The sequence below is a fragment of the Molothrus ater genome, chromosome 6 (assembly GCF_012460135.2).
Source record: "Molothrus ater isolate BHLD 08-10-18 breed brown headed cowbird chromosome 6, BPBGC_Mater_1.1, whole genome shotgun sequence".
NCBI lineage: Eukaryota > Metazoa > Chordata > Aves > Passeriformes > Icteridae > Molothrus > Molothrus ater.
In genome coordinates, this window is record NC_050483.2 from 46,051,369 (window position 1) to 46,073,139 (window position 21,771).

General features: G+C 35.1%; 1 protein-coding gene across 3 annotated transcripts in view; it reads right to left on the bottom strand.

Moving 5' to 3' along the window:
- Positions 1 to 21,771, bottom strand: part of TTC7B (tetratricopeptide repeat domain 7B) — a 118,088-nt gene that overhangs the window by 72,139 nt on the left and 24,178 nt on the right. For 2 of the 3 annotated variants that reach the window (XM_036383856.2, XM_036383855.2), the window contains exons 4-8: positions 17,955 to 18,085; positions 16,847 to 16,968; positions 6,410 to 6,488; positions 4,191 to 4,363; positions 876 to 939 (exon numbers count right to left, since the gene is read on the bottom strand). In XM_036383856.2, the coding sequence (XP_036239749.1) occupies positions 876 to 939; positions 4,191 to 4,363; positions 6,410 to 6,488; positions 16,847 to 16,968; positions 17,955 to 18,085 (569 nt within the window). Of the gene's footprint in view, positions 1 to 875; positions 940 to 4,190; positions 4,364 to 6,409; positions 6,489 to 16,425; positions 16,450 to 16,846; positions 16,969 to 17,954; positions 18,086 to 21,771 lie in introns of all 3 variants that reach the window. The other variant, XM_054515126.1, reaches the window with a different exon arrangement.

A 21,771-nucleotide genomic window follows, 5' to 3' on the forward strand; every position in this document is an offset into this window, starting at 1 on the left:
CATTCACTAAAATGTTCTGATCCTACTTAACTGTAGCAAAACAGAAATTATGACAAAACATGTAAGCATTTGAATCACCTGCAGAACTTAAAAGACTACATCTCATTGATGTGAAGTGAGACAGACTGCATGATGCCTGAGACTGTAGAGATTTTATCCCTCTAGCTAAAAAAAAAAACAGCAAAAGCTCCAGCCTTTTATTTTATCTGAGAACATAAAACTGACATGGTATGAAAATGTCAGTATGTGGCAGTTGATTGATGACTAGCAGAAAATATGGCAGGCTGATAAAGGGCACAAGTAGACCATTGAAAGAAATTGTTTATTGAGGAAATGGGGATATTTAAAAAAATAATTCAGTAGCCAAGACTGAAAGTCAGTATCATTAAAAATCATTTACAAATTTGAGTGACTGAAGTTTAATGCACAAAGGAAGGTACTTTTTTGATGATGTTTATTATGCTCTTCTAGTAGTTTTTTATTTGCTTTTTACAACAAAAATAACTTAGATTTTGTGTCTGTCTGAATAGCAACCAACTGGTGCAACAATGCTTCATACTGGTAAGTAATGCCAAATGAATGCCAAATGAAGGACCTGGCTTGTTCACCTGCCTATGGCTGGAACAAGGCTGGGTACAGCCAGCCCAAAGGAGAAAAACTCCATAACACTTGCAGACCTCATCTAGCTGGCTCAGAGGAGCAAAAAATTTGAGTTTCAGAAATAACTGCCTGCTTTCCTAACAGAAAATAAAAGAAAAAGCAAAGGCTTGAGAAAAAAAAAAGGTCCATTTTAATTAAAAACAAAACAAACCAACCAAACCAAACAAAGAAAGCACACACATACAGCAAATGCACATTCACTCTATTTTACCTACCATAGATTCACTAATAAGCAGCAACAGTAAGGCTTCTTCTGTATTTTCTTGAGGACAGAAGATGCTGTTCAAAATGAAAATTTAATTATTTAAGCAGAACACATTACTTTTATGAGTAATTCACACACATATATTAAAGCACTGTAAAAACTGGAAAATGTCCAAAAAAGAAAAGGAAAGTAACTTGCATTAAAAAAATCAATTGGTTAAAATGCATTTCCTTGCAATGCTCTATATTTGCATTTCAGAAAAGGTGGCTGAACACAATAAAAGAACAAAACTACCACAGCTGTCAGAGTTGAACTTATTCAAATATCCCAAAATTGAACATAATTTGACAACTGTAAACACTAAACCCATAGTTTAACTAGCCTGTTACACCTAATCTGTCTGAGCTCCATCTACATCACTGATTCAAGTGCTGGCAAGAGGAAACTCTCAGACAAGAGCAGGAGAACTTTAGTATTTTAGGCTGTATGTGGAGAAGAACTTCTATCAGTCTTAAAAAAATTTTTGCTGATGCTTTCAATAGCTATGAATATTTTTAAATAGATCCTTGACAATCTCCACCTGTTTGCCTTAGCTACTCTTAGCTCTAAGTAGTAGAATTATTTGCTTGTAATGAAGTACAGTTCCGTCCAACTTAATGCTGAAGGTTTGCATAGGACTAGTTTCCAGACTTTAGTGCTTTCTCTGAATACTTGATACTTCCTGAAAACTCTTCTATGCTGGTGGACAGACAACAGTAATCTGCATTGGGTACTGGAAGAATTCATTAATCCATCTGCATACACATTAAAAAGTCCCCCAAATCAGTGACTATGTTTTATCTGTTCAGCTTTCTTCCTCTAAACTATTTCTGAATTAGCCCAAGCAGTATTTCCTATGAATTCAGTCTATTAGTTCCACAATTGCCTATTTAAATGGAGAAAATTATTTGTTGCTGTTAGTAATCAATTCCTATGGTCCCAAGGATGTTTAAACTACAATACATTATAGATAGGAAACAAAACTTGTCTGACATTAAAACATCTTTTCAAGTTTTTTTAAAGCACTAGAAATATAAGCAGTAATTCAATGCCTGAAAGAAAACAGAAACTAAAAGACATCTTAATTCCAGGCAGTTTGAAAGCAACATTGTGAACGTATTGTGGTAACATACAACAGCTATGACCCCAGGGCAGCTGTTCTGTTGTTGTATTTTTATTTTTTAATCAATGCAACTGCTCACCAGATTTTTAAGAGTATTCCAAATCTTAGAATTTAGCATATAATTTGTTATTACATAACAAAAGAAATTTCAAAACACAGTTAGTCATGAATAAGAACCACCCACGATAAGGAATGAGGAGTGATGAGGAAGCATCAGAGTGCTCCTTATTTAACAATCCACTCCTCTATGCAGAATTTAACAACCTGGAAGAGGATTTAACCTGACCAACTGACAATGGCACCCAGAAAGCAGAATTATGACTGGAAAGAGTTGCTGGAGAAATTATTCTCTCAGAGAAAGAAGGGATGCTGCCCCAAAAAGAGCTACTAAAAAGCCACTTATCAAAACAAAAGCAAACATTATTTCCTCTAGCAATTTCAAACATATTTTTGTAGATATGTTGATGTTTGTCTCAAACAAAATCCTCCCCGTGCAGAAATTAGTGAGACATTTCTTTGACCTAAGCAAAAAAGCTCAGTTAAATTGACTGAACTCATTTTCTGTTTGTCCTGATAGATGCAGGCACATGAGTAAAACAATTTCAGTGTAACAGGGCAAAAGAAGCAACTGAAAACATGAAACAGCTATCAACCAAAGACAAACCATGGAAGTTATGTTCATTTGAAGAACTGGTTCAAGTAAACTGAAGAAGCAATAACACACAGATCTAAAAAACTATAAATGCTATTAGCCAAATTACACCCATAATCCTCATAAGAACACAATGCAGTTATTTAATGTCAGGCAACATACTTAAAAAAACAGTGCATTGCAGATTCAGAGTTGGTGGTCAAAAGAATACCTAGGAAGAAATTTCCTAGACATCATTGTCTTTGACACTTGCTTTCAGCCACTGCTGGAGATGAGATGCTTGGCTGGACATATTTTATGTGGTATGGTATTAACCAGTCTGACCTGATGAAAGGACTTAATTATATGCTCTGTTGAAATTTTGGAACTCCTCATCTGCACATGCCAAGAACAAAAGAACTAAACTGAACAAAATCCCACTTTTGCAGGAAGCATGTTGCTGTGAAGGATGAGTTGAGAATGGAGAACATAAGTTTGAAAGACTGAGCCTGAGAAATCTGCTGTAATTATTCTGGATGCAGGAAGGAGAATTTCTAGAAGTCTTTGAAGATAAAGGCTATTCTACTTGATAATATTAAAGACACCATGATTGATGTGGGCTTGCTGCTGTGTAAAAGATTCATTAATGGAACTCTGAAATAAATACAGCAAAAACAACTCAAACGGCGTCATATTGCAGGCATTTATGTTACAATATAAAGATACTGTAAACACTAAAACAAAACATCCCTCTGTTAAGTAAGTAGGGCTACTTCCATAGTCAAGATACTAACTTCTAAGAAAAATTTCAAATTCAAGGAAATGGCTATCTATATTTAATAGTAATCCTAATGGTGATGAGTTTGGGAAAAAAAAGTTACATTTTCAAGAAGGAAGAAATATACCATAGCTACTCTAGAATTCACTATGAGATATATCAGACAAAAATGAACCAAAAAGTATCACTTACCTGATTCAATGAAAGATTAATACTGAATTAAAAGGTGGAATCATAAAAGAAATGCCAAAAGTAATCTAAGATAATAAGCTAAAAGATTAGCCTTGGAAAATAAACTAGCTTTGAAACTGCTAGATACATTTCTAGATACGTTATTTTTTTCATAATGCTTCCTGGACCAACTTGAATCTCCATATTTTGAATCTTTCCTTTCTATGATAAAGCACAGAATAGATGTCTAGAAGCAGCACATAACTTTTTAAATGTGCAATATCTGATTTGCTACCCAGTTCATGTTTTCTTTTGTATCGCACACATAATAAGAGCTATTGAGTCTATCACATACACCAGGATAGAAAAAAAATATTTCTACAATTGAGAACAAAAGGTCTAATGTATGCAGTGCAAACTTCCCCTGGGAGAAGCATATTTCTTCCCTGGCTCTCCTCAGGGAATCTATCTATCTACACACTGCCAAATTCCTTCTACATTTTCAAAAATGTAAACTAAATTATCCAGTACACAGGTAACAACTGCAATTATAGGAACAAAAGAGGTTTAAACTCAGCCATACTTCTCTCCAGTGTATACCCGTGGTCTCCTACTGAGTGCATAATTCTTCATATTTGAACCTTTTCGCAGTGGATCATCAAGGGGTGATTGGTGAGGAGGATCTTCCAGGGGATTCCAGTAACTCTGTTCACACATACCTCGTAACAAAATTTCTGCAAGTTGTCTTGCTATTGTCTGTAAAAGCAAAAGATAAATATTTTCCCTAGAAATGCTGAATACAAACTCTTAAAAAATGCTCAGATTTTTTCTAATGAAGACTATTTATATGGAATGTATTTTTGTACTCTATAACATCCAAAAAAACCAGGCATGATGCTCTTTAAAAGGTAAAAGTACCCAGTTCAATTCTCTAAACACAAATAAAAATAACAGCAATAACAAACAATTTTTCCATTTTGTCAGTTAATCCACATACTTCTGAAGTATAAACAACCCAGCTGCTGCTCCTAAGAAAATCAATAACCTAAGATGCTCAATAACCTCTACTGCCTCTTCAGACCTGGAGCAGTTGTTTGCATGGGAGAGAACACAGTGGAGCAGTCCAAACTGCAGCCTGCCAAGAGAACCATGGTGAAAAACAGGATGATATTCCCTGAAGGAACTGCAGCCTGATGGAGGGACCTGATGCTGGAGCAGGGGAAAAGTGTGAGGAGCAATGAGCAGCAGAGAGGAGCCCATCACAACCCTCCACCCTCAGGCACCACTCAGGGAATGGGAGGGTAGGGAGAGGAGGTAGAAGAGTCAGAAGTCAAAGACTGAAGTTGAACCTGAGAAAACGGGGTAGAAGGAAGGTGTTTCAGTTTTTTTCTTTGTTTCTCACCATCTCACTCTCTTTTAAGTGACAATATATTAATTTCCTCCAAGAAGAGCCTGTTTTGCCTGTGCCAGTAACTGGTAAGCAAACTCTCTGCCTTTATCTTGGATCTATCTCAGACCTTTTGTAGGATATTTCCTGCCCATGTGTTAAGGAAGGGGAGTTTGAGGGCAGCGAGGTGAGCATGTGGCGGCCAGACAAGGTCAACCCACCACAGACAGTTATGGTCTGAGGGTGAATGGGGCTTCTGACAACTCATACGTGAAGGTGCTGGTGTTAGCTGCTGTTAAAGCTCAGCAAGACTGAAACAAGGTTGAAAATCAGCATGACAAGTTTTACTTTGACCAACTATTATTGTCACCACATATTGAACTGTAGAAATACTTACATAAATATTATTAAATTAAATAATACTAATTTAAAGCTTTTAAGTCATCCAATAGTCCATAACTTGCAGGTTAATCTCCTCATTAATGTTTCACACACATGCACAGACCCCCCATGACTACATATCACGATGATGAAAATTCAAAGGTTTTTCTATCAGAGCAGTAGAAAGAAGGCAAGATCTAAATTTGCATCAGAATTGGGAGAATTTCCAGTAACATTTCCCAAAAACAGATGTGTAATGTTTAAGTCACAGACAGCACCCTAAGATCTGCATCTTCCACCTTAACTCCCATACCATAAGAAGTCCTTCATCTTATCTATTAAAATTTGCAATACTATCCCTCTCCATTGAAAGTCTATTATTAAATAATTTTAATATATTTACTAGGAATCAGTTATTGAATTAATTAAGAAATTACTTACCTTCCTTACTACCAGTTTGGAAATTTTAAAGGCCCAGTATTAGGAAACTAATCTAGGATATTTTGAAAATAATTACATGACAGTAAAAAATATGAGCCTTTACTTTTTATTATATAAAAGATTCAAGGTTCTGACAATATAAGTAACAAATCTTCATGATTTTGCTTTTATGGTTTTCCCTTAAGAGGCTTTATAACTTGATAGCCTTCAACTTTATAGAAACCACACAAAAAAGATGCTTTCTGTTCTCACCCCCACTACCTTACAGAACATAAAACTACATTGACTCATAAATAGGGCAATTATAACTAAGGCTGAAAGCATGGTCAATCAGAGACCAGTCAGGTTCTAATTATAACCACAAACAAGAAAAAGGAATAGGGAGGAGACTGGGTACAAAACATTCTTCACTGTAATAATTTATTAATCATTCTTAAGCCAGGAAATGTAACCTTATAAAGTGTTGGCTAACAGGTCCTTATCAATATGCTACATATCCAGCTATTTGTCTCTAACTCTTCCACTGTATTTGTGCTTTCTCTGCCTACTGAAACTCAGATGGTAGAATAGGAAAGGGGTTTAATATAACTCACCATTCGCAGGTTTTGTGTAGTTCTTGTTTCGACAGCTCTTAGTAACTCTCTAAATCTACCAACTCCTCTTGTCAAGTTCCTGTATACAGACATAGAATTTGACAGTATTCCAACTTGGATGAAGTAACACCTTAAAATATTACTCAATAAAGTAGTTAAAATCCATGCTACCTTTTTTTCTTTTCCTTTCGTAGCCTCATTGCCTTTCTGTGAGATGGATATATAGAGATATTCATCTGGGAACCTCACCTCTGATTACTATAACAACATTCCCTGACAGTTTATTGAAAAAAGAAACATTTTCATGATCAGTAGATAGATCAAGGGAAAGCAAGAAAAAAAGTAAAAAGCAACCACCTCAAAAGAAAAAAGACAAAGTTGTTCTCATTGCTACAGTTGTTTTAGTTTTCAATTACATTAGGCTTCAAGGACAAACTTTGAAAAAAAACCAAACATTTTAGCTGCCCCTTGACATCTTAAAAGAAAGCAATACAAAACATAAAATTTTGAACTCCTTTTCAAAAGTACAAGAGCACAAACACTGTAAGGCCCACTGTGTGGCCAGAAGAGGACTGGGGGATCAGTGTTCTGTTCTTGACTCTGACTTGCTTTTCATGCAGCTTCTGCAACCGAAGTTTCTCCATCTCCATCTCCCCATCTACACTTCTTCCACATCTGCTGCCTGAACAGCTTTGACAGAGATTCAAGACCCTGAGAGGCATCATTGATACTAACACTTTTAGCAGGTCTGAACTTTCTTCTCAAACATTAGATTATATAGTGAATGGTCTTATAGCTTTACCTTTTTCTCATCTCTTTATCAGTTGTTTGGAGGTTTTATTGTACATAAAAGCAGTTGAGAATATTCTACTTTATATTAATACAATTTGTCTTTGAACTAGTGAAGGATTGGGTTAGCTTTAGGCTGTCCTGAACAACAGAATTTTGCAATGTGAACACAACAGATAGGGCAACCATTTCACTATTTCAGGTTTAGTTACAAAAGAAAATTATTTGAACAAAAGTGTATTTTGTGTTAAATCATTGCTGTTACATCCATCACATATTGTCTTAAGATGTGATGTTATGTGCAAGCTGCATAGCATTTACCTAAGACAGAGCCAAAAGAGACAAGAAATATTACATATTGTGTAAGCTTTCTATAAGTAAAAGCACTATTGCACTGCACTATAAATCAGATGTTAAAACTGCCTTCCTTGTTGCTTGTCTGTATTTAAAAATATATTTAAAATACTGACTTTTGAACTGCAGCTCTGTACAAATTCAAAAAAAAGCCAGCATTTTTATACAGGTACTTTCTTTCAACTCAGTTGCAGAATATCTGAAACTAGTGTTTGATGCAAGAGAGCTTGCTATAGGACTGTAGGACTCCTATCACTTTACCTAGAGACCTACTCATTTATTTTATTCTTCAGATTACATGACAGCCCTCATCTCTGTTCTGTTTTACATAATAAAGATCATCAGGATATTTCAGAAACTTTAGTTTCCACACATCTCTCACTAGCATGGGCATCATCCTTCATCAGCACAAGTTCATCTTCTAAAATACTTTTGTATAAAAGCTCATTTTAAAAGAAGTAGCATGACCAAGTAACAAAACCCATATGAATGGTTCAAAGTTATGCTAAAGAATGTTACGAGTTGGCTATAGAGAAATAATCACCAGTCACACAAGACATAAAAATGGCTTGTAAAAAGCCCACATGCTACAGCAGAGCTTGACCACAGAGTGACTAGCTACTACATACTAAATAAAATTCATCTTGTGCAAACATCTGCATGGAAAAAACTGTGTGAAAAATTATATTAATTTATACATTTCAAACAGGCAGCCTCAATAGCTGATGACTATTACACCAACTTCGTATGCTAAGGAAGGACAGAAAGTCATTAGGCCAGATTTCAAGAAAACCTCCAAACTCATTTGAAGCTGGATACATTCAGCACTTTTGTAAAGCCAAAATACCATTCAGTAATGCCACATTCCAAATATTTTAGAGAGACAAAACCAGTCCACTGGAATCCCAGCTTTAAGTCCTCTGGTCTAAGTAGGTATTTCTCATTAATGGAGTTCTCTCTCAAAGACTGCATTGCAAAGTCACGAATGTGTCCCTATAATGAGATTAAAAAATTTTAAAAAACCCCAACCAAACAAAGCAGATTCGCCACAAAACTCCCTGCAAATGTTCATTGCAAAACTGTTGAAAAAAGGTTATGAGCAAGAACTTATCAGCTTGAAATTTAATTTTCCCAGTGTAGATGAAACACATACTATGTAGTAGAACTTCAAATCACAATAACTTCATTAAATTTTAGGAATTGGCATTTTTTCCATATGAAGTTTATGTCTTTTGATGGGTTACAAGAACAATAACAAAACACTTTATGAAAATGCATGCAACTTTCACAAGCCTTCAAACACTTCATGACATGTTACTTTTAGTTACCCATTACACTTTTTTAAGCATCTGCAAGGGAATGAAACTTGTGACTGAAGTTCTACTGTATTATGGAAAAAGCAGTAAGATTGTACAAGAACAAAAAGCAGTTAAAATATAGAATTAGCTTTTGCTTCATAAAGCATTTAACAGTGATCCACTGCACACATCAAGACAAATACAAAACAGATTTGTCAAGTATCTTCTACATGAAATTTACTAAAAAAAACCCCTCAAAACTACAATCTAAATCACCCTAAAATTGCGTTAAATGCTTTTAGAGACAAGAAATGAAGCAAAATATACCATTGATAATATGGTAGATCTCCACATCACACTGCTTTTAGCAAAGTACATTTCCTGTATTTGTTAACAGTTTGTAGCATTGAGAAGAGTGGTGGCTGCTCTGGGACATGGTTTCCTTCCTAGCCTGGGACACACACAGCCTTTACCTGCTTTTCACTAGGATGTGCTTTCATGTCAGCAGCTCTCCCTGTGCCGATGGAATGCCAGAGCAAAAGGGCACACTAACTTAGACAGCAATGTCCCACAGTGTCTGTAAACGACTTTGAGATCCCTTCCTTTCAGGGACAAGGAATTTTAAGGTACATTAACATTGACTTGGAACTGACACGTTTTCAGTGATTTCAGACAAGACAAAGACAGCCCACTGATGGACACTGATAGTAATGTACATGTGTGTTTCTATGACTGCCTCCTGCCAGAACATGCTCAAATCAACTCCTTTGAGTTGTATCTTCCTCATTGTTAAAGACAATTAGAATGTTTGGTGCTTTAAATCTTCAAGAAAAACACCCCTACTTTGACTCTTTAAGTAGCAATCTGCCAGTTAGGCTGAAAACCAAAATCTACTGAAATTAGGGCCTGTTTGCATCCTTGTGTCTACATATTTGCACTCTAAACCCCAAATACTCATGTTAGAACCTAATTTAATTATTCTGATAAAAGATCAGCTTTTAGGCTCCTTAAAAATTTCAGACAGTATTTCTGTTTTGAATAATGCAAATATCTTAACTGCATCTATACAAAGGTGCTCACTCCTGAACAGAGACAGAAATTAATAACTGTAGATATGATATAAGTAAAGTGCAGGAAGAAAATTAGGGGCATCATGGATAAGCTTTCAAGGCAGGATCAGAAAAGGTGTATAGAAGCATGAAGGCCAGCAGTAGCAAACTTTAGGCACAAACAAATTTGTCACCATCGTCACCAAGAAGTTTCTTGGTTTTAAAAAGCACGTTTAGCATCAGACAACACAGTGCTTTGGCATTACTGGTCCAGATAAACTTCACCCCCACCAATACTTCTTATTTTTGTGGTTTTAAACACATACAAAAAGTAGAAATGAATGAAAGAAACTGCTCAACAAAAAGCAGCCTATGTTTGAATGATATTAGGACAAAACCCCCTAACACTATTCTCTATAACAAAATTAGTGAGATCAAATCACGGTATACTCAAAACAGACTAAAAAAGGAATGTTTGAAAATTAACCTTAGAAAGGTTGATAAGATTAATTTACTCTGTCCTTACAGCATGTTTTGGTAATATCTTCTCAATTAGTGAAAAGGGCTTTGTCAGGCATTTCCTTTATGCTTCTCAGTCAAAAACCTCAAACATTTAGTCTACCACTGCCTTTCAGTGATTAAAAATTTAACTGGAATAAATTTTTGCAAACTGAGCTAAACCAAACCTCACCTACTCTGCAATTTGGTGGCTAAATTGTCAAAGCTTCTCTCATTTAAGAGAGAAAAGCACATCCAGAACCATGCTGGTGAATAGGCTGAGCTACTTATACTACCCTATTACTTCTTTGCTGAGACTTACTGTATCACATTTTTTAAATATTCATCTTTTAAAAGGGGAGAGAAACCAATAACAATGACATCTACAGGGCTTGACCAAAGCAATGAAGTAGAAGTTGCTTTTGGAATTGAGCTCACTTCCACCTTCTCCTGTGCTTTCTCTGTCTGTATTTATAAACCGAAAAAGAAATGCAACGTTTGTAAACTCATAAGGACACTGCAAGTTTTAAAGTTTGGGGTTTTTTTCCTCCCAAAAACTCAAATATGAAAGGAAAGAAAGAAATTATTTTAAAGGTAAGGTGTAAGGGACTCTTAAAATGCATGCCGATCAGAACAGTGACATTTCAGTAACTTCAGTATAACTGACATGTTTACAAAAAAATGCAGTTATTAAAATCCATACACTCTAGCTATTACTTTTAGCCAATTAAGAGTCATTTACATAGTATTAAGGCCAGAAGCAATTTCATATTAAAAGAAGTTACTACCTAAGCAAAAAGCAAGAAATGTGACAAATCAAGAGATTAATTCTTAAGCTGTAAAAGAACATCCTAATACCAAGGAATGCAATTTACCCTACTGCTTTCTATAACCCTACAGAGATGGAATTAAAAAAAAAAAATTTAAAAGGACTGCAATTCAGTGGCTCGCTTCCATAACTTTATTAAAGGCCTGACCAAATGGACAAGACTACATACTCTGCACAAAGGATGGTGCTTTGGATGATTGTGACTAATGTCTGTGGGTTCCATCAGGTTTAAGAGGGTGGAGAAGTATAACTTAATCCACAATTAGAAAAACATCCTGGTAAGCATTTAGGTACCTATATATGAGAGGCAGCATAGTTGCAACTTCAGACAGTTCTGTTTTCCCACTCTCCCTTTCATACTTACACTTTCAGTACACCCACAATATTATATAATTTTCACAAAACATTAATTAACACTGGGCATTATATTCTGAATAAAATGTAGAAAATCCCAAATTTGCTGCCAGAATCTAAACTACTCTTAAAAAAAAATTTAGAAGTCTACTTTAAAGAATTATCATGGCATGCTTCTTATTTTATCCATTGTTACCTCATGCAGAAAGAAAAATCCCAGATATCTCAAATTTGCTCCAAAAGATGATGTTTGTTTGATGCTTGAAAGTTCTTAATACATGTTTGAGCTTATAAATAAAACATCTTCGATGTGCCATTAGAGCTACACAAGCCTAAGTATTTGAAAGAGCACAATGAAGCAGCAATTCTGGCATTCATGCATTCACAATGAAAACACTCGCTGCCTAGACTGCAGTTCCACTGGTAGTTAGTCCATCTAATGGCTCACGACCTGAAGAGGAAGATCTCATCCTCCCCATTCTCATCTCTTAGTGTTTGTTCCCTTTTCCCACCATTCTTCCTTCTTGGTATTTTCCTACTCTCAATTGCATGGTCCCATCTCTTTTCTGACAGCCACACCAGCCATTATCAACCTTCCAGTGAATCAATTCTTCCCGCCAGAATGACAGAAAGCTGTGATTTCTTTGACAACAAAAGTCCACAGAAGAATCAAACAAGCACCCAAACCAGGAAAAGGCAAACAAGGAAAATGCACACTAGGAGGGTAGGAGGAGGGTGGGTCTGGGGAAAATGACAATAGCAACTTCTCTGTACAGGGGAAATACAAGAACATTAAGTAGGGTAGTAAAATGAACATTTTGAGGGGAGCAGGGGAAGTGTATGAAATACTAACTCCCTATTTGAGGATGCAAGACCATTTTGTTTGCCACCCATCACAATTCAACATAAAACCAAAAACTTTAATCTGATGCTTGCAAATGCAATAACAGCCGCTGTCAGCAAGACATGTGGCACATGGGCAAAAAAATGCTAAGTATCTTCTTAGAAAAAGTGAGCTGGAGTCAGAATTCCAACTACAAACTATTAAGAGTATCAGTCTTGAACATAACTCAGATACTAACATTACTTTCACTGTTCTTTGTATAACTAGTTATTACAAAGTTGATAAGATTTTGAATAAAAGTAATTCCTTCATGTTTATATCCACCTTAGTCTTCCATGGAACACTGCCAGGTTTCCCACCTGTAACTTCACAATGGAATCTTGTTTTCAACTCTTGAAGTTAAGACACAATTCTGAGTAATAAACATACAGTAAGGTTTGAAAGAGAAAGCATTCCTAATGGATGATTTTATCTTGAATATCTGAGGGAATAATAATTTCCTCTCATGTTCAAATAGTTTTTCAATGAAAACTAACAGGTGAGAACAGTATTGGAAGCAAGGATGAGAAAAGCATCTGATATGACAGACAATAAAGTATCCTTTGAAAACTTATTTTTGCTCAGAATCACAGAGAAATTATTTTTGTTCCTATCTTGAATATATTCCTGCCTTAGCTTCCTAACCACACAAACACAAAAGCAGGCATATAGAAAACAAAGCTGTGTTGAAAACTGCAACAGAAGTGATTTTGTTTGCTTTCCAACACACAGCAGTGATATTTTACATATAAGAAATGTGATACTTTGTAGGATTTCAATGTTTTCGTCTTACTTTCTATTCTTTACTTAAACACCAACTTGTTTTGAGACTGATGTAGGATGTGTAAAAGGATTTCAAGAGATGCAGAGTGATGGGTCTCTAGCACTATATTCTAATACAGCAGAGAGCTGATCTTACAGGATCTTCATGTGCATTTATGTCAAGCATTTACATAAATCTTTCTCTCATGGACTTCATCCCTATAAAATCCCTATCTGTGAGCACTGTCTGGATATACATGTGGAACAGAAGCACCTATAGACTGCCTCCAATCCACTGTTCCTCTTTTATCAGAAAGAGAGCAATGTTCTTATGCTATTTCTGTTATATGCTATGGTGAAAAGAAAAAAACAGATAAAAGAAATTCTACATAGTTAAGTCCCATACTCTAAGGAAGGGTTTTGTTGTGCTTCTCAAACATTTAAAGTCAACATAAATCAATTATCTCAATTATATGAAAAATGAGAAAAAATGTTTATTTTTTTATTCCTTTTTTTCAGGGCTAATTATCTATGAAGAAGAAGCCAGTCTATAAGAAACAACTTGCTGGAGGAGACTAGGAATGTCTTGCTTCACTGTGACAGTGCCAGCACAGGTAATGGCCCCACGAGGAGTACAGACCATCTCTGGGATGCTCAGGTTTTGACTGAGTATGTGAACCGTGATGGAGACTAGACCAAACTGCAGTCTGGATCCAGAGCAATATCCATGGAGGGGGTGTAAAATAAAGGAGAAGCCAAAAAATAGCTCTGAAATCTAGGTAAATCTGATTTTCACATGATGGCCTCCTGATTTTAGACTTCAACCAAAATGCCACTTTGCTTCAAGAGCATACATTTCCAGTATATTTGTGAATATTTCTACCTCAAAAATAAAAACCATAAACCAGACAAAATCAACTTGTAAATCTCACAGCAACACAAATACTAGGATAGAAGAAACACTGGGTACCTAAAGAGCTGTCCTTTCTCAGGGGCATTGTACTTGAAAATAGCTATGTTAAATACCAATGTCAAAGTTCCTGCGCTCACAGCTTTTCTTGGAAAAACATCAAGGCTTTGAACTCCTTCAATATGAAATTACAAAGCAACTACTACACAAGTTATGTAATCAGCCTGAAAGAATGGAAAGTTACATTTCAGAACATTTTTTAAAAAACACACAAACCCTACTCTAAGTTTTTGAACAACTTCTTCAACTTCTTTGTTACACATTTCCAGGCTGAAATGTTCTTCATCTCCCAAGTGAAAAATGGGTATGTACTTTGTTTCTTTAATAAAATTCTGTACGCTTCAGAAGAAACCATTAATTTCAGTTTTGTGTCTTATTAGCACTAAACTAACACTTTTCTGGTTCAGACTATTTCCACTTCAATTTCTTCTTTTTTTCTTTAGGTAATTGCATTTCCATGTATTTTCAAAATACCACCACTTAGCAGAAAGGCTAAGTTAAGTTTCAAGCACTTTCTAGTTTTTTATACAAGATAATGCATACTTGAAAGATAATGACTGAATTCTCTACAAAATCTCGATTAATCGACTTAAAAGAAAATCTCTGTACTGTTAACAAATGAAAGGGAAATTTGAAGTAGATCAACCAACTTTATAGGTAGGCAGCAATACTCCCTATGTTACTTTTGAAATTATGGACACACATGTACAAAGATGATTTTAGATTACATTCAAACTTGAAGTATGTTGCAAAGCTTCCTGGAAAGATCTCTACTCTCTGTAACCTAACATCAGGAGGGATGATATATTTAAAAATGAAACAAGACATCCTTAAAATAGATTTATTAAAAAGCAGGCTATAATTTATCCCTATTAGAAAAAGTATATATTTGAAGTTCTCTTCAGTTCTGGTTAACCCAAGATAAAAAATGAAAAAAAATAAAAGCAGCCACATAACAAGCAGCCTGGAACAATGACCATATTAGGAAATATTGAAAGAACTGTGATTGACTTTGAATTAAGGAAGGAAACTAAAGGATGTAACAGCAGGAATATGTGAAATAATGATTGTCACATAGCTATTTTTCCTAACACCTTGCTTCATATCATACAGTACCACTGGCCAACGGAACTAGAAGAAGAAATTCAAAATTCTATATATAATGTGGAATTAGCTTACAAACTGCAAGTGACCACTGTACTAAAGACTGCAAAAAAAATATATGCTTGTGTAGGAGTTAACAAGCTCACCAACAACTTCACTGTGAAGAATTAAAATGCACATGGAATAAAATCTTTCAAAGCTCACACCAGACCAGCTGATACAGTCTAGGAAAAACACTCCTGTCTGAATATTCCTTAACAATCCACTGCATGACTCTTTTTGTGCAGTTCTTTTTGTTTTCTTCATTAATTGCAATCTGCTATGTCTACTGCTGGCTGCTTTTACACAAAACATGTCAGATTAAATGCACTATTTCCATCCCTGGCCTCCAATCAAAATCCTTCAAAATGTGGAATTCTTAGCTTATTCTTAACCATGACTGCCACTGGAATTTTGGCAGTAACTGTATTTTATTTATTTTTTTGTGCAGACATGAAAACAGAGATCTTATTTTTAGTTCCGATAAATGAAAAAAAATTAGCTTTCAGAACATTCCATTCCTCCTGCAATTAAATTATGAAAACAGATCTAAAGTGTAAGTCTCAGATCATGTTAATGCACCACTACTTCAATACTTTAAGAAAGAGATTTCAGAAGTGTAGTGATTGTTTCCATGTTGAAATTCCTGAACAGCTTAAAACTCAGCTACCTTCAGTACATTAAAATCTCGAACTCTTTACAGACACTGCATTATTTCCTTCATCTCTGGTTTATGTATTTGAAAGAATAAGATGCATTTTTGGTACAAAACAGTAGTCCCATCAAGAATTCCAGTATTTCAATAAAATGACATTTTCCTAATGAAATAAGAAGCCCCAGACAAAAGTTTTTAAACTATGTGCTTTCAACAAATCTCAGAAATGTACTTAAAGCCCATTTGTGCCGAGTTTTGATGTTCTTAAAAATGGAGAGTTGTATTCTTTTTCTCATTCTGTGTGGCAACTGAATTTATTTTTAGGCTTTTAAGCAAAGCCTTATTTAAAATAAATTATAAAGGAAGTCCCATGCAGAATCTAAAGGGATCTACAGAGCAGGTACAATAAAGATTGTATACTTGTATACATACTGTTGATCTTCATGCACATTTATCCTGCAGCATAATGTTAAAATAAGTGATAACTGAAGAGATTTGGAAAAAAATTACAAAATCAAAATTATAAATATCAGCAGTTTCAATATGTTGACAATCACTCTTTAATGGTGTTTGATAGCAAATTTCAAATAGTTAACGCTTAAGGTACTTTAAGTTCTTACATTCAGTAAACAGAACTATAAAATGCTTTCTGCTTAACATACTTTGACTAAACAATTTTCCAATATGTAAATAAATACAATGTGGGCAGCCCTACTATTCTAATTGAAATGTTACTACTTTATTAATAGGAGAATTATAGAATCCACAAGTGCTAAAAATTATGCCCAATTAAATCACAAATACAAAACAAAAGCAAAAAAGTAAACACAATAAAAGAAGAGTCAAATCTCACCCATTCTTGAAATATAGAACATGTGCTCTCTGAAGTCCTGTTTCCAGGAAAAAACCAAGCTCTTGCTCATGTGCAGTGGGCCCCGGCTTAGGGCTTCTGTTTTGTATGTTGGCATTAATTACCTAAGAGAACACAAGAAATGGTGGGGGTGGAAGTGTATTTAGAAAAAAACCCCTTGAAATCAAGGTTTGTGTACTTTTCCATGGAAGCTAATATTTAATGTTGGAGAAATCTTTGCCATTTGTAGGTGGTGGCTAATAGACCATTTCTAGCTTTACCTTCATTGCCACCTAAATATAAACCCTTTTGTTCTTGCCTATACCCTTAGAGAGAATTAATTTACCAAGCAGAAATACTGCTAAGCAAAATTTTATACTACTTTTTCAGAAATTTTTGTGAAGAATGGTATGCAAAGAGAAGAATATGAAAAAGCATATTTGCTTTTTTTACTGAACCTTATTCAGTAGCAGGAGGTGATGGTATTCAAAAATTTAAAACTCCTGTTAGGTTAGAAAAAACTGCTGCAGAGAGCAGTAAGAAGATTAAAAGCTATCTCCAGAGTGATTGCCAAAAAGCAATTTAGAAATAATTGTAAATATTTAGAAATAATTGTATTACATCAGCATTAAAAATGCTGTCAAAATGTAATCAGCTTTCAATGGTGCACACAGTCTACCAGCCACTACAAGAAAATAATAAAACAGCAAAACCCCTCAGAAAATAAAAACCTGTATGTATTTTAAAAACAGTATGAATTACTTTTCTGCCCATCACATCAGTTTTCTTCCCCCTTTTCCCTGTTTTTCACGACCCTAAATGTGTCTTCCAACTCCTTCAAAGACAGCTGTGAAGTGACAGGCCTGAGGCTTGCAAGCAATGGGTCTCAAAGAGGATCAGAGGGGTATTGTCAGCTCACTTCACTCTAACAGCATTCACAAGCCAAAGAACACAGCCCCAAGTGTACTGCACTTTGCCCAAATGTACCTCAAAGTCTAAATAAAAATCAACAGTGCCTATCTCCTAGAAATAAAGGGTCACACAAATTTCTTTCAAAAAGGCATTTATACCAATCTTTAAATGTTTAATTTAGAAGACCACCCCAACTTACCCTTTCTATCTCCTGAAGGTACAGAAGAGCAATATCCCCAGCCTTCTCATAGCATGTGACAATTTCTTGTTCTCGGTCCACATGGAGATTACTCGCTGAGGAAGATATTGGCAACTTCTCAAGACAGAGACCTTGAGAGGCAAAAAAATTTCAAAGCATTAAAAACTAATGTCATATAATATTAATAGCTAAAACATAGTCCAGGTTCAGCTCCTTTAGTTCAGGGGAAGAAACAAAGGAAATGAAGGTATGGTCCCCTAAAACAGACACTAATAAATATATAAATAAAAATTACTCCTCCTTAATAATTATAAATCCAGAAGCAGCAATTTTTAAATAAATTTTGATTTAAAAGGCATTTTGACAATCTACCATAAAAATATATAGTGTCTTTCTAGACCAGTTTTACATTACTATGTCTTCAGTTTTCCAGAATGATCATAGAAACCAAGGTACAGAGACAAAAGGCACTCAAGGTAATATTAACTCAGTCACTGTGCAAGACAAAAGTATCTATAAAAACAAATACATTTAAAATAAACAATGTGTTAGGAAGTGTAATTTTTGTATTTAAATTTAGAAGAGGTAGTTCACTCATCAAGGCCATGTAAGTCTTTTCTGCTCGGGACCTACCCAACAAATACATTAAATGGTGCTTTGAAGTAAAAAAAAAAAAATCTTCACTTGTCTTAAAAAAAATCCAACAACTCTTACTAATCAATACTAACTCCTACACAAGACACTTCAATTACAGCTATTTTCAAGATAATTAAAGTGCTGGAAAGGACCTTGAGAATATAAATCCATTTATCTGATGGAGGAATCAACCAACCCCTGACACTGGACCAACCTGTTCTTAAAACTTCTGACACTAGGGATGCCCTGGCCTTCATATGCAAATTACCACAGAGCTCAACTATTCTCACAAATAGTATTTTTTCCCAGTTCTTAAGTCTCCCTCTCTAGATTAATTAATTTGATTCATCCTCATAGAAAGGTTATTCTGTTCTTCACAAAACATTGCAAGTTAGAGCACAGTGCCAATAACACCAAGGTCATGGATTTGATCCCCCTATGGGCCATTCGTGTACAAGTTGGACTCCATGATCCTCCTGGGTCCCTTCCAACTCAGAATATTCTTTGATTCATCTAGAGAGAGAGACATGCTCTCAAGAAGAAATAACAATTCTCACCAATTTCTCTTCTCATGCTTCTTTGATAGCTAATCATTTTTGTCTCCTCTGGACACTCTCCAACTGGTTACCTCCACCTTGACTCACTGTGCCAAAAGAGGATACATGGCTACACTTGGAGGCCTCAACTGCACTGAGCAGAGAAGATGAAAGACTTCCTGCTTTTCATAAGGGATACTTCTAAAAAAAGTATTAAAAATCAGCTGAACTTTTGTGACTTCTCTTACATATTAGTAAAAATTATCTTCCACTTATGATCTGCAAGAGACCACCAGCTCATATCCTTCAAGTCAACTATTTCATCTTATATTTATTTGAATAATTAATTGCATCTGCAGCAGCACTATCCACATGTTAAGAGATTTATTTCAGGTCATTCTTCCAGCCTGCCAGCAGTAAATGCTAGTCCTAAAGTGCCTTCAACTGCTCCCACATTAATATAATCCACACTTTAAATTACTGTATTCTCTATTCATTGTTGAAAGTTTTGAGAATCCATTGCTGGAGAAAAAACAGAAAACATCAACAAAACACATAGTTATATATTGGGCATATGTCTGTAGAATGCCAAGTAGTACAAATCAAGATTTCTGGCCAGATTTCAGGCTTGAGAGGATGCTTTAAGTGTGTATCACAGTTTGTTGGCCACCTTTACCCTTCTGACCACCCTATTACCAGTACAAACAACACATATCTTAGAGCTTTATGTGCTACACATCCAGTTAACACAAAATCCCAAATCCAGTATGAATCCTGAAACCAGGACTAAAAGTCCTGCTAATCCTACATGTACATCTTCAGACTCGGAGGTGACTAAAGAATACAGTAAAGGCACTGCAATAAACGCATCAAATGACTGAAAGCACCAGGTAATTTGTGTGTGAATCACTCCTCCTCATTCCTTCTCTCCCACACTATGAACAGCCAATGCCCCCAAGTAACCATCTCCTACATCAAGCAAATTACTCAACTATTTGTAGATCTGAGTCAGATTTATTCTTTCTATTTTTAAACTCTATGGCCGTAACTAAAATATTTAAATCTGAAAAACCTCACTACAAAGACATTTTCTTATTTTAGCTGAGAATTTTTCATTATGATGTGAAAACACCTCAGTGTTCAGCCAGAAATTCTAAGTAATACAGCAGGGACATAGTAAATTTTAAATGTTCTTTGATGAAGTACAGAACACTACTTCTTAGAGAAATGCTTCTATATAACTAGCACTCACTTTTTTTGTTGGTATGTTTATTAAACCCAGGAAATTATATATATTTTAACCATGTGATGCTTTGGAGAAGGAAGTTTATTTGGAGATCTATTCTGAAATGACCACTTAAAAGAATGGTTTGCATGCTGTATTTGTTTTGATGACACAAGTAAAAACTGCAATTTAATGCTGAATTCAAAATGAAAACATATCAACTAGGGGAAAAACCTTTAATAAATTATGCTTTTCATAATTATGATTTTGTTAAAACAAGTCACTCCAGACTACTCTTTTTTTTTCTTAAATACAGATGAAATTTAATGAATAATGTATTAAAGTATATAAAAGTACTATTTAATTTTAAATTGATATACAGAGCAACAACAATTGCATGGTATACTGCCCACTTCCTCATAAGAATACTGAGAGATGAAAAGATGTTAATTAAAATATGGATCATTATATTAGGCCCTCAAAAACAAGAACAAGCACATGGTAACCTATACAAAAGAGAAACACATGAAGTTCAAAACACACATATAACCCTTATTTATCTGCTGAAGACTTGTCATAGAATCAGACAAGTCAATTGTCCCTTTTGTGATTCTTCCCACACCTGCCAGGCAGGAATCTGCCATTCTCCCCCAAAGGATAGGCATTTCTTTAACTGTTTATACACTACTTAAAGATATTTGGAAAAAAAAAAGTACAGGTTATTGCTATAAAATGTTACTGCATTTGCTAAAAAGGCCATAGCTATTGCTTTATTTAACTTTTATTTTGTTTGATTCTGCATTCAAGAGTATCATGACACCTGGTATCACAAGTTGACTTTGATATTCAAGGCTTTTAAATTTAAGCCCTTCCAGTTAAAATCATTTTCAGATAAAAGCTTCCAACAAACTGGGTCAGTTTTAATTTGGGAGACACTTATCTCATACATATCTAGTCTTGATATCAAGCAAGATGACTCCTGAGGGAAAAGAAAGTGAGAAGCAGTGAAACAAATACGAGTCCATACTAATTAAGTTTACATGTTTTGCAAGGTAACTCTAAAATTGCTTGTCATAAGAGCAGAGGAGCAACAAACAGGAATAAATAAATATCAGGAATATTATTTTGTTGTATTTGGACAACAAAATAATATTCCTGATATTTCAATTATAATGTAACTTGCAACGGCATTCCTTAAACTTTCAAAAAGTTACCCATATTTTGTAAAATATTCAGAAAGCAAGCACTAGACAGTTTTATCACTTGGAATAAGTGGCATTCTTGTGTCTGTAGTCTCAAATCAGTGGCCAAGGTTAAGCCAAGTAAACATTTTTTACAAATAGAAGACCAGGCTGGTCTTACCTCTGCATTTGCAGAAGCTGACCACTACCCAAAAAAAGAGGATGCCCCAGCAAGAACA